At 33.5% G+C, this 13,186-nt stretch overlaps 1 protein-coding gene across 1 annotated transcript in view; it reads left to right on the top strand.

The window, feature by feature from the left end:
* Positions 1-1,767: 1,767 nt before the first annotated feature.
* The window catches only part of LOC137616343 (mucin-17-like), a 68,997-nt gene continuing 57,578 nt past the window's right edge, over positions 1,768-13,186 (top strand). Inside the window, exon 1 of the mRNA XM_068345997.1 lies at positions 1,768-1,898. Within this exon, the coding sequence (XP_068202098.1) occupies positions 1,887-1,898 (12 nt within the window). The 5' untranslated portion in view covers positions 1,768-1,886. The remainder of the gene's footprint in view (positions 1,899-13,186) is intronic.

The raw sequence follows: 13,186 nt of genomic DNA, 5'->3' as shown, positions 1-13,186 counted from the left end.
GCTATGATCATGAAATGACCTAATCAAATTTACATATTTAAGAGGAACTCCATAATAACGTAGGATTCAGTACAAAATTGGCCGGTGCACACTGTCAAAGACCATTTCATAGTCCACAAATAAAATCAAAAGTGGATTTCTAAATTCCTAACATAGCTGTACAACATATCTTAAAATGAAAATTGGTTCGGTACAACTTTTACCTTTTATAAATCTTAATTGTTCGTCTCTCAGCATTTTATTAATATTTATTTCTAGTATCTTCAGAATAAGCATACGATATATTTTCATGACAACTGACGTAAGTGTGATGCCTCTGTAATTATTGTATCAGTCAGATCTTTTTTTGCCCTTTTCACCAATTCTTCATGTTTTGCCTTTTCATGCCACATTCTACAAAATAAAAAATAGGCCAGGCTATTCGGTGCATGTGTAGGCAAAGAAAAAATGAGCCGTACCCTAGAATGAGGGATCCAATGTACTGTAGTACTGTCTGGCCAGTCAAAGGCTCCGTAAAAGTCAGGTACTGATTTAATATATATATATATATATATATATATATATATATATATATATATATATATGTGTGTGTGTGTGTGGGTGTGTGTATATATATATATATATATATATATATATATATATATATATATATATATATATATATACACATACACACACAATTCAAGTTCATGATGCCATAGCTTGACACACTTGAAAGAAAAGCCATGAAATAGATTTTGAAAATGTAGAAGTTACTTATAAATGTCGTGACAGGTCAATGAGGAAAGCGATTGAAGGTGCTATGATCTCTTTGAATAAGACCATTGACGGTAACACGGGAATACAAAAGATGTCAACATCTGTGTGGAAATATGTAGGCGAAGCAAAATCCATAATTATAGAAATGTATGTGCCATGATAGGTGATACCTCCTCCCCTATTCCTCCTTCTTAGGTTCATCCTCCACAGATTGTCCAACAAGTGACAAACGATTTAAACTACCGAAACATTTAGTTGGATGGTGACCATCGCAACACACCAACCAGATCTCAAAGAGGCCCAACAACCTGAAAATTCTATGATTAGTTTTTAATCTTGTATGTTTATAATAATTTTAGTGACCAAGTTCACAGATGATGGACGGAATTTGCTGTATAATCTATAAAAATACACAGATTTATACACGTCTTATGTATGTATGTAAGTATGCATGCATGCATGTATACTCATCTTTGTGCATGTAGGTATATGTAGAACAAATAAACGTGAGATAGAAGTAAAACTTTGGCTTATCAAAATTCCAATACATGCCTGCATAATGGGAAACTTTGTACCTTAAGGAGGGAGCCGGTTTGATTGGATTTGGTCCAGAACTTAAGGTCACACTCCTGGTTTAGCGAGAATGCAAAAACTTGCAAAGCCCTTGTGTCCTTCCTGGTTTTGTAATTTACAAGATTACGGGGAACACACATGAATGATCCTACATATTTTTTTTTTTTTCAATCCTCGTTACCAGCCATCCTTTGTTATGAATTTAGTAAAGCTGGCTTTTCGTTAAGTAGGGACTTCGTCGCCAAGAAAATTGCTCCTCTGATGACGTGAGGTTACAATAATTTCATGAAAAGATCAGTAGTACACGAGGACTGATCTAGAACATAAATCAATCGTCATTCATTCAAAATGAAGCAATGCATATGATAAATATGATGATGTATAATTTGCTGTTGCCTTCCAGCCATTGAAGAAGGCCGAAAGAAGTTATATAAGGAGTGGCGCGCTCTGCCACTCGGCATTCCAGGGTTTGTGAGTGAGACAGTGAGACGTGTAGTGAATGTGCTTCTTCCCCTTTGCTTCTTCTTAGCCGCTTTGTTGAGGACATCGACACCATGAGAGTCCAGGTAGGAACCGAGTGATGTTTCTCGAGTAGACGCGTGCAATGTGTTGTCGATCAAATACGTTTCATGAAACCATTACTGATGGGAAATGTATGAAATTGCTGCTAGGTCCAGACAGCGTTGTGTTTAAGGCATGTGTACCGTGCCAAATATGGTTCTACCATGCAATTCAGATGCGTTGAAAAGGAAGTGTTAGGCAAATAGAGTTTAGGTTGTGGTCGACAATCCGATGCTAAAGATTGCAATCCTAAGAGTAAAATGGCATATTTTATCAAAAAAATTTAGTCCTGGTGGGATAAATAAAAAATCTACTTGAACAGTGAAGAGGGCTCAGGTTTAAACAATGGCAAAATAAAAAAGAAATGATAGGTATATTTCCAAGAAAATAATGGTGTTAAACTGCTTCTTCAGGACAAACTCCGAAATTTTGTATATACATTGTACATGGATCAGGTATGAAGCAGTAGGCTATAGAGAGAAAATTAAGAATCTTTATTAATAATTTGTGCATTTCTGGGTGGCTCAAAACCAATCTTTTCCGTTGTCATTCGTATTTAATCGTATTTGTTAATGAAATAATAAGACTCGCCCCCACACATCCATGTTTTGATGATAGAAAATAATTCACTAAATATTTCGTGGTTTATGATTTTTCTTCAACATCATTGAGATGTAATACCCACATGAAATGCTTAAATATTATTATTATTATTATTATTATTATTATTATTATTATTATTATCATGCAGAAATCAAAATACTCTTGGAGCAAAATGAGAGGCAATAACATAGAAATAGCTAATGAATAGCCGACAGTAATAGCACCCTTTCTATTCATAAAAAAAAAAAAGTCTTTATATCTTTTACAGAACGCGTATATAACAAATTATTTGTAAGTACTTCGATTATAGATGGAATTTAATCACTTGAGGTTATTGAGGTTTTTATTGAAAACATAAATCTCGACAGAATTCCAACAATGTTAGAATTTTCAGCATCAATTTAATTAGGAATAAACATGTGTCAACAAAGTATACAAAAGACTAAAAACAGAATCATTAATAAAGGATAAAGTTTGTTTATATGGCTTAAAAATCGTTTCTGAATAATGTTTAAAAGAATACTTTTGTTCAAATGAATTATGCAAAACAATCTTTAATAAATTCATGAAGGAAAATTGGCTGCCTCATCAAAGTCTGCACAACTTAAAATAGAAGGAATTATTATATTGAAATGAAGTTTATAAATTCTTCAAGATGCCGGTAGGTCTAATGCTTTCTTGAAGATCACCCGGGAATGGAGAAATAGAATCTTAGCTCTTCGAAATTCTTGACCTTTGGACCTTGACCGTGACCAGACAAGTGCCAGATTGAAATCTGAAACTCGTCACCATCAAGCTTGTTGTTATCTGATTAGTGGTGTTTCAATCTTGAGTTCATTATTTGATTAATCAAACATTCATGATATTAATTTTTCTTTAAATCGGAAATTCATAAATAGAATTGTTTAATAGAAAAGGAAGATGATGAAGATAACCTTTTCAGTAGTTTTTTTTTTTTTGGTCTCTCTCTCTCTCTCTCTCTCTCTCTCTCTCTCTCTCTCTCTCTCTCTCTCTCTCTCTCTCTCTCTGGAGGTCATGTGGGCAATTAAACAATTTCTCTGAGACGACTCGGCCTTAGGGGTCGGAGTCTGACTCCCTTCCCAGCAACTGGATGAAAATGCTCCTCCGAATTGTTCTTGAAGTGCTTTGTGTCTGCGGTATTGTGTGTGAATGTGCGTTTGTGCGTGTGTTTGTAAGTCATGTGTAGATGTGCGAAAGTTTGGCTTGAATAACTTACGTTAACAATGAAGATCATAAATTTTGTTAAAAATTCCAATGGTCAATTGCATGGTTATCACCCACAATTGTTCATGGAACATGTTTTGGAATTTGTGTAAGTTTGTGCTTTATTTGATGCTTATAGTATCGTCTCGTCTGGTCTAAAAGTTTTTAGTCTATCACCTACTCTGAGAGTAAGTCTAACATTTCTTATAATTAATGGGAGTAGGCAAAGGGAAAATGTTGTCTGTTCCAGAGAGAGAGAGAGAGAGAGAGAGAGAGAGAGAGAGAGAGAGAGAGAGAGAGATGAAACCAGTTATCAAATACAACGTTACATCAAAAGATGTACAACTAAGACAAATGCCCACCTCACAAGTACTTCGAATTTATGTGAAATAATTCACCACAATCATGCAGACGATGTTATCGTTAAAATGAAATAGAAAGTCCTCATGAATCCTTCTGTCATTTGAATGGAAGCTTGATAACGCAAAGCTGCAGGTCATGCCCAAGAAGACTAAGTATCAACATGGGTATCTGAATAATAGGAAATCTGTTTTGTATAATGTTTCGTCATACAGCGTCTTATGTATTTTATCAGAATTTGTTTTAGCGTATTTTCATATCTATGCAGATTACTTGATTGTATATTCTAGCATTTTATTAATTGTGCAGAAAGCTTTCATTAGCTGGCGTCCCATGGAACATTTTATTGCATTATCACCCATATATATATATATATATTATATATATATATATATATATATATATATATATATATATATATATACTGTATATATAGATATATATATATATATATATATATATATATATATATATATATATATATATATATATGTGTGTGTGTGTGTGTATATATATATATATATATAAAATACAGTGAATAAATATGATCCTTGTGTATGAGTCAATCTTTTCTTTTGATCAATAGACACAGATGTTTAATGACTTGAAGGAAAGGAAAAGACATGACTGGAGCTTCTTATATACGTGTGAATTGGAGCTGGGTACCGTGCAGGGCTGGCAGTAAAGTACCGTTAAGGCTCAGAAAACTCTGGACGATGACCTAGCGTAGCTTCAGGGGGCATCCGTGTCTTTGGCTAGGCACGTTGTCTTTCGGGTATGGGCATGGAAAAAAAAAATGGATTCTTGACTTCTAAGCGTCGGTCCATATAAGTTATAGAAAGGCGTTGACATATAAGATGAAAATTTTCGCTAGAATTCAATAGTTTATGTTGGTTTTTAGTTGACCTAAGACTATTTTTTAAATATTTTTCTGAACATTTTCGTGGGACTGCGCATGCGCTGACTCCAGGTTTCCACATGTTCTAATTTATTTAAGCTTATTTATTTATGATTCATAAGTTTAGCGCTACGATAACAGATATTTGTTTACTTAATTTAAATTTAATCAGTGTCACTCATCGAACTGTATCAAACTCATTAAACTTTGGTTCTACTGTATATTGGAAGAGAAAAGTCTTAACCAAGCAAAGAAAGCTTTCAAAACAATGAAATAGGAAAATACCTTTGTTTCTACTTTCTTTTTACTTTGCATTCATATATTTAACTGATAAAGGAAAATAACATCACAAAGCACATAATGCAATAATGAATCTGGAGGGCACAATTTTCCCGTTTTAGTTTAAGAGATTCATGAGAAAATTAACTCTTACAAAGTGGGAATACTTTTCTGCTGTTAGTTTAATCATTCAGACTCTTATATGATGCAATCCAAATGGGGATAGAATACTTACTGAAAGTTAGTACCAACTGCGGTCTTAGCGGCAAACTTATCTTTCCTATATTCTACACATGACCTAACTTCTGTAATATCAATAAACATATTTCTTTTTACTGTATTCTTTTCTTTTCTTGGTGTTACTCTGCTTGCACTGGACTCTGCTCTGTACTCTGATGTAATTTCTTGCTCTCGCTATCAACAAACCTTACCTAGTTTTCTCTTTCTCCTTTGCTCTCATTTTTTATGCTTCCAATGCGGATCTAACAGGCAACTGCTTCAGAGATTCCTTGCGAAGTTCATTGCCTTGAAGTGTACTATTTCTACACGAATAACTACTTTTATTATTTTAAGATAAAGTCAGAAAAACTATTAGGATTATCCCGTATCTCTAATTTGGAGTGACCAATAAAATAGTCACAAAGGCAATAATTACAATTAATAAAGAATTGGTTATATGAATGCATAGCTAAATAAAAGTTTGATGAATACTAGTTTTATGTGGGCGTATTCTTTCAATACTAGTTTTAGGTGGGGTATTCTTTTCACCAGGACCAAACCAAACACAGTTTCACCAAATACCAATGTTTTTAAGGCCTGGTACTTACCACATTATCTTTTGGTTTTAAATCTATGATTATTTTATTATATGAGGCATTACTTAAAATTTTAATAAACAGAGGACTTGAATTGTCTAACATTTTCATGATAAATAGTTTTGATAACAATTGACTTCTCTTCGTGTTTGTGCATAAGTTCGTAACTTACATTTATGTACTTCTAACATATTTTTACCATTGTTGACATTGCGTTTGATGTTGCAAAGCCAGTTGGGTAAAATAATCAATCAACCTTTACATTGTGGTTTCACACCTTGTATTGATACCTGTAATCCTAATTATGTGTAAGTGTACCTTATATGTATATGTACTTTTAGCATATTTTTTACTTTTGTCATCAATGACTTTTATGTTGCAACACCAGTTTGATACACTAATCAGTCAACTTTTATATTGTGGTTTTACGCCTTATCTTGATATCATACAGAGGATGGAGGATTTTTAAGATTCTATGGCTCCGTGAGGTTTCACTGAGGACTACATTACATTTTTTAACAAGATCTAAATAGAAAAAAAAATTAAATGAAGTCGGAGCTGAAAGAAAGGAATATCGAGTTGCCTTTCTCTCTCAGTTTACGAAGAAGATAACGAAAACCGGTTCGATTTCGTTCAGAGGAGTCGGAGAGCCTTTTCTTCTTCTTTGTTGTTAACGGACCAATGGTCTTTGTGAAGCATCTTGCTTCACAAAGCTTTATCTGGTATTTACACATTCGTTTGCTCAAATGGACGCAGCTCACTTCTTTTCCTCTCATAGAAGGACGGCAAAATCTTGCAGCTGTTTGTAGATTTTTCTTCCCTTCGACTGCCAAGTGAAGGAATTTGCTTTCTACTTTGGGTTTCCCTGACTTTTTTTTCAAGCTTTTCTCCTTTTAAGAGGCAGGTCTGTCTCCTCCTTTGTGATCAAGACCCGCCCTTTATCATTATATTTCTTTGTTCTTTTTTTCGGGTCTGCGCTAGAAAAGGACATTGGGTTACCGATTTCATCGACATCAATTTTCTTCTTGGAAAAAAAAAATATATATGTTGGCTGTTTGGTAGATTCCCTGAAAGGTATTCTAATTTATTCAGATTTGGCCTCCTGGATAAGAGGCTTCGCTATAATTTTACCTAACGTTTCCTCGTGGAAGAAACCAGCACAAGTGTACGAGGACACAATGAAAACAATGATAAGTATACAAGTGTTTGTTTTGTGGAAAGTCTTTGTATTATGTTTGCCTATTTTACTTGTTGGTGACCTTGGGCTTACAGCATCGTGCTTTTTCAGCTAAGGTTGTAGCTTAGCTAATGATAATAATAATAAGTACCCAAATTCTTTTTAAAGTTATTCAATTGCCTTTCATTGCAAATCTGAACATCATCTCAAGAAAATTTCTATAATCGTAATTCTTCCTTCCATTATTCAAGTAAAAATTGTAGTTTCTCTTAATATGACATCACTAGTTTTTGTTTACGCATTTAAATAAAAAAAAAAAGAAATTGCGATATTTACGCAAAAATTTAATAAATGCGAAACAATAAAGTAAATTCACTAACAAGCAAAATGTGCCTTTACCCTGACGGTTGGGATTTTTACCTCTGCCATGAAAAGTCAACTTACCAACCTAATAGAACCCTCGGGGAAAAAAACTGGGCAAATTGAAATCATTACTCGTAATACGTAATGGCCTGTTCCGGTGACCGACAATGGCACTTAGGCTAGGAATGTTCGAAGGTATTTCTTTATTACTATTTTCATTTTCATTACCCTTGGCATATGGCCGCGTCCTCTGTCCGGCCGCGCCCTAACTTACCACACTGACTGACGCGCCAGGTGACTTGTGCGCTCAAATAGAGGGTTTGTCCAAATTCTCAAGGACGACCACTATTAACGGTTTTTTAGTAGGGTATCCTAAGAGATTCATTTAAGTAGTTCTGCTATGTACATACATATACACACCGACACACACACACACACACATATATATATATATATATGTGTGTGTGTGTATATATATATATATATATATATATATATATATATATATATATATATATATATATATATATATATATATATATATATACATACTTAAACAAATAAATATGCATATGATGAAAATTTAACTTGTTTTCTTTGTACATGTGATACGTGGGATATACTCGAGTAGTCACTTCGTAAAAAAATTACTTGGCCTTTAGTGAAGCTAGTGAATATCACAAAATGAGAAATATAAATATTATAGCTCGAGGAGTATTAACTTTTTTCTTACTTAAATGCTTCGAAGCATACCAGAATCTCTGCTCCAATATATATGTTATGAAGTTAGTCACTTTCATAAGTAGTTACGTAATTAAAGTATTTAAAAGTTATATCATAATTCCAGCAGATATTGCATTAACCTCAAGGCAGTCTTGATTGCTTGGAAATTGCTTATAATCTGAAGGCTTTTTAATAACAAAATGCATCATAGCTTCCAAGCATCTAACTGTTCAACAATTATATATAACTACTGTGAAGGGAAAGAAATTTGAAAACTGAAAGATGTTGTGTGCGTTGGATCCAGCGAACACAGTTAATTTCACAGACATTATGTGACAAATCAATATGCTTAACAGATAGATCCGGTTGTTTCTTAACTTGCAGAACCTACCAAACTTCCTTTTCTTCTCTAACATCAGATGATTGTAATTTTCAGTGCCGCTTTTTTTTTCTCTCCACTGAAGGATAAGAACTGGCCTGAAATATTATTATTATTATTATTATTATTATTATTATTATTATTGTTATTATTATTATTATTATTATTATTATTATTATTATTATTATTGTTATTGTTATCATTATTATTATTATTTGTTGTTGTTGTTGTTGTTGTTGTTTCAATTAACGTTGTAGTTGATGAGAAATATCCCGTGGACATCAGGACTCAGGAGAAAATTATGGGCTATAGTATAAAGTATATGTGAAACGAGAACCAGTCATACCCTACGTCCTTGAAGATCTTTCTTTGCAGTTCTAACTATAATAACTGATGCTTACCATATAGGTAAGTAGTTCTTGGTGTAGTATTGTGTTTAAATGGAAATGCTATTTTTCTTTCGAAAACAATAATATTTAAGAATTGTTTAGACCATGTGTTAAGAATTTCTATAATGTTTCGTCTTTTGATCCATTGGTATCGAGTAGCACGGGAATTGATTCCCTCTGTGAGTAAAGACTAAATTAACTTTGTCTATTTTAATTATGGTTACATGTAAGACTTAATTTCTCTATTTGTTGTCAATTATTCATTCAGTTATAACGACAGCAGTGGATATAATTAATATTATAATAATCGTAGGAAATTAAAAAGAAATTCCTCTTCAAGATACCACTTTTATACAATTATACATTTGCGATGCCATCGTGGCCTTGACTCGTACATTTGCAAGGCTCAGCAATAAAGTATGATTTATCTACAAGGCCAGATAATGAAAGTATACTTATGGCTGCTTTAATGTTTTGAGTCAATTTCGTAACGCACTTCCTACTATTTTAAGCACTTATTATTATTATTATTATTATTATGATTATTACAAGATAAGCTACAACCATAGTTGGAAAAGCAGGATCCTATATGCCCAAGAGCTTCATCAGGGATAAATAGCCCAGTGAGGAAAGGAAATAAATAAACTATAAGAGAAGTAATAAACTATTAAAATAATAAATTTTAAGAACAGCTTATCCAGTTATCATTTAATTATTTCTTCAATCATTCAGTCAATAATCTTATAATGGTATTTATCACTACGGGATTCATGAAATTACACAGTCCTCTCCCATCACTAATTCGCGATTCGAACACGCTTGTTCATCATATAGTGTATCTTAGTTTACATTAGGCATCAGTTGATTTTCCATTCTTAGACCATTTTAGTAATAAGAAATCCCTCGTTTTGATACAGCAAAACTTTTATAAAAGTTTTTGGGTTGTGGTGACCGATGTGGTAACGTCCCTAACTGGTGAACGCCAGACTGGAGTTCGGGTCCCGTTCAAACTCGTTAGTTTCTTTGGTCCCTGCAACATCACCATCCTTGTAACCTAAGGATGGGAGGTTTGGGGGGGGGGGCTATAGTTTTATCTTCTGAGTCATCAGCAGCCATTGCCTGGCCCTCCTTGGTCCTAGCTTGGGTGGAGATGGGTTTGGGTGTTGAGTATATGTATATATGGTTAGTCTCTAGGGGCATTGTCCTGCTTGATAAGGCAATGTCACTTTCCCTTGCCTCTGCTATTCATGAGCAGCCTTTAAACCCTATAAGCCTTTAAAGGAATATTCCCATCTAACAAACTTTAAAGGCAATATGCATATAGTCTCATTATTATTATTATTATTATTATTATTATTATTATTATTAGTTAAGGTACAACCCTATTTGGAAAAGCATGATGCTGTAAGTCCAAGGGCTCTAACCGGGAAAAAAATAGTTCAGTTAGGAAAAGAAATAAAGAGAACAATAAACTTTAAAAGTAACGAATAATGAGTACAAAATACCTCAAGATCAGTAACAACATTAGAATAGATCTTTCATATATAAGGGTGTCACCAGGCTGTTTTTTAAGGTGTTTTATCAATTACATAAAATATCATTAACCACAATATTTTCGTGTTCCTGCTGTTGTATATCTAAAAGAATTAAAATATTGCCGTTTTCATTATTCAAATTTCGGCTGAAGATCTTTTATTTTGGTGGGGGTGAGGTAGGGTGGGTGTCATTTGGGGGCCCTCATTTGATCAAAACTTGAAAGTGGGTATATCGTAATCTTCAATGCTAACATCAGTTAATCCTACCGGGATCAACGTCTTAATCTATCTTATTATACGATTTTTATTTTTGCAAAAGGTTCCTGATAGAAGGCTACATGGGAGATTATTGACCCACTAGCCAGTTACAGTTTAAAAACTATATATATATATATATATATATATATATATATATATATATATATATATATATATATATATATATATATAATGTGTGTGGGTGTGGGTGTGTGTGTCTGTGTGGACAGATGTGTGTATGTGAGTGGGTGTACGTGCGGATGGGTGTGTGTCTTTTAAGTTAACGAAAAAATCTACATTGAATAGTTTGAATGCTTAGAAATTTTATGCATGATAAAGCAATTGACGGTTAATAATTTTTTCCTTACATTATTAGAAGCAAAGAGATTCTGAAAATAAAGATAAAACAGAGATGGATTCGTGGTCTCGTCTTCTCTACTGTCTTCATCGAAATCACCAAATAGTGATCACAAGACCATTTCGTTAAAAGGTAACATGTTTATCTTTTTTAATATGAAGTTAATCATGACTGGCAATGCACCAAAACTGTCTTGAGTTGAAAAAAGAATTGGGGTAAGAAACCTGAATAATCCTCAGATTTTTTATTGTGCGTAGTTGACGATTTGGATAAATGGTAAAGTTAAATGAATTTCACTAGGACATGAATAAAGAAATACAGGAGAAACATGTAAATAAGAGAAAAAAAATACAGATTGATAAACGCTGGGAAGTTCGGTAGACCCCGGGTATAAGTTGCCATGGGAAATAAGCAGCTTCGAAGGATCAGATTGCAATCTACCTTAGAAAAAAAAAGAGTCGACGTCCAGGTAACGAGAAATGCTGTCAAGGTCATTTAGGAATCTGCATTTTTTCTAGTTCTAGTGTCAGTTGTCGAGGGAAGACGGATAGCAGAAGACATATATAGACCTTGATGTAAAGTATAATGTAAATACAATGCAAAACTGAATGCAAGGACGAATGTGAGTTTTTGCGATTCACATGCAAATGGTGTGGTAAAGTTGTGTCATGAATAATAAGGAATATGGGGAGAGCAAGGTAAGGGATAAAAACCATTCTTGCTAGTTCATATATTTTCAAAGTGATATCTTTGAATGTGAATAGTTATGTGAATGATGTTGTTTTTTTTTTCCCGTACAGATAGGTAAGGGATAAGACGATAATTGCAAGCTGATATACTTTTAAGTGGTTTCTTTGAATGTGAATGATGCTTTTCATATTTTTCTTGATGAATAGGAACTGGAAACAAAAAATTCTCGTGAATTATTAATGGAATTTCGTTCTTCTGTCATTGTAGCTATAACTCTGATAGACCGTCGGAGAGTGAAAGGGAGAAGGAAGTCGTGAGAAAGAAACGAAGAAGTGAATGACCTGATAACCGAAACGAAAAACTGTAGTGATGAAAGCTATTTTTAGTGTTAGACTTAAGCTCTGTATAATTGCTATATCTTGTATGTTTTAAGTGCTCTCCTTCCCGAGTATGTGTGTGTATATATATATATATATATATATATATATATATATATATATATATATATATAATGTGTGTGTGTGTAATTTAAAACCACAAGGGAAAATAAAAAGCTGTGAATGACTGGTAGTATTCAGTAATAAGAAAGAAATGAAAAAAAGGTGAACACAAGCAACCGACATCATGACACTTCCCTGGGTCAAAGAACGCGTAAATACATGAAGATATCTATAATCTTTTTTAGAAATCAATATGGCGAGCTTGTTCCATTGCAATGCGTTTATTTTACATCACACTTAATAGAATATTTTTACCTGTACATGTGCAAAATATAAAGTATCTTGCTATCTTCCCTCTCAGCATTATAGTACTTACAATTTTGCTTGCAGGGTTAAGTTTTTATTATTCATTTCTTGGAGATGTAAGACATATTCACAATTCCTTACCGAGAGAAGTTGAAGAAGATTCTAACGATAGCAAGACTTGTTAGGAAGGGATTTCGACAACTATACTTTCACCGCTAACCTTGGGAAGACTGTGTTAGTGACCCACTGTTCTGTCCCTTTATTCTTTTTTTGTGGTTTTTTTATGTCTGGGAACCTTATTATCTTTTTATCCTTCCATGCTTCAATGTTCTCCTTTTACCATTTGAAAATCCCCTTCTCTTTTCGCGTGTATACATTCAGGCTCTTCCTTATTTTTCGAAGGAAGAGGTAGACCATAATTCCCCCTTGATTTATATTACCGAGACATCGGTTTCCTACGCTTTGTAAGCGATATCCTGCCCAGCTCATTTTATTT

The sequence above is a fragment of the Palaemon carinicauda genome, chromosome 22 (assembly GCF_036898095.1).
Source record: "Palaemon carinicauda isolate YSFRI2023 chromosome 22, ASM3689809v2, whole genome shotgun sequence".
NCBI lineage: Eukaryota > Metazoa > Arthropoda > Malacostraca > Decapoda > Palaemonidae > Palaemon > Palaemon carinicauda.
The sequence above is the reverse complement of the archived record's forward strand: the minus strand, read 5'-3'. Positions and strand labels throughout refer to the sequence as shown.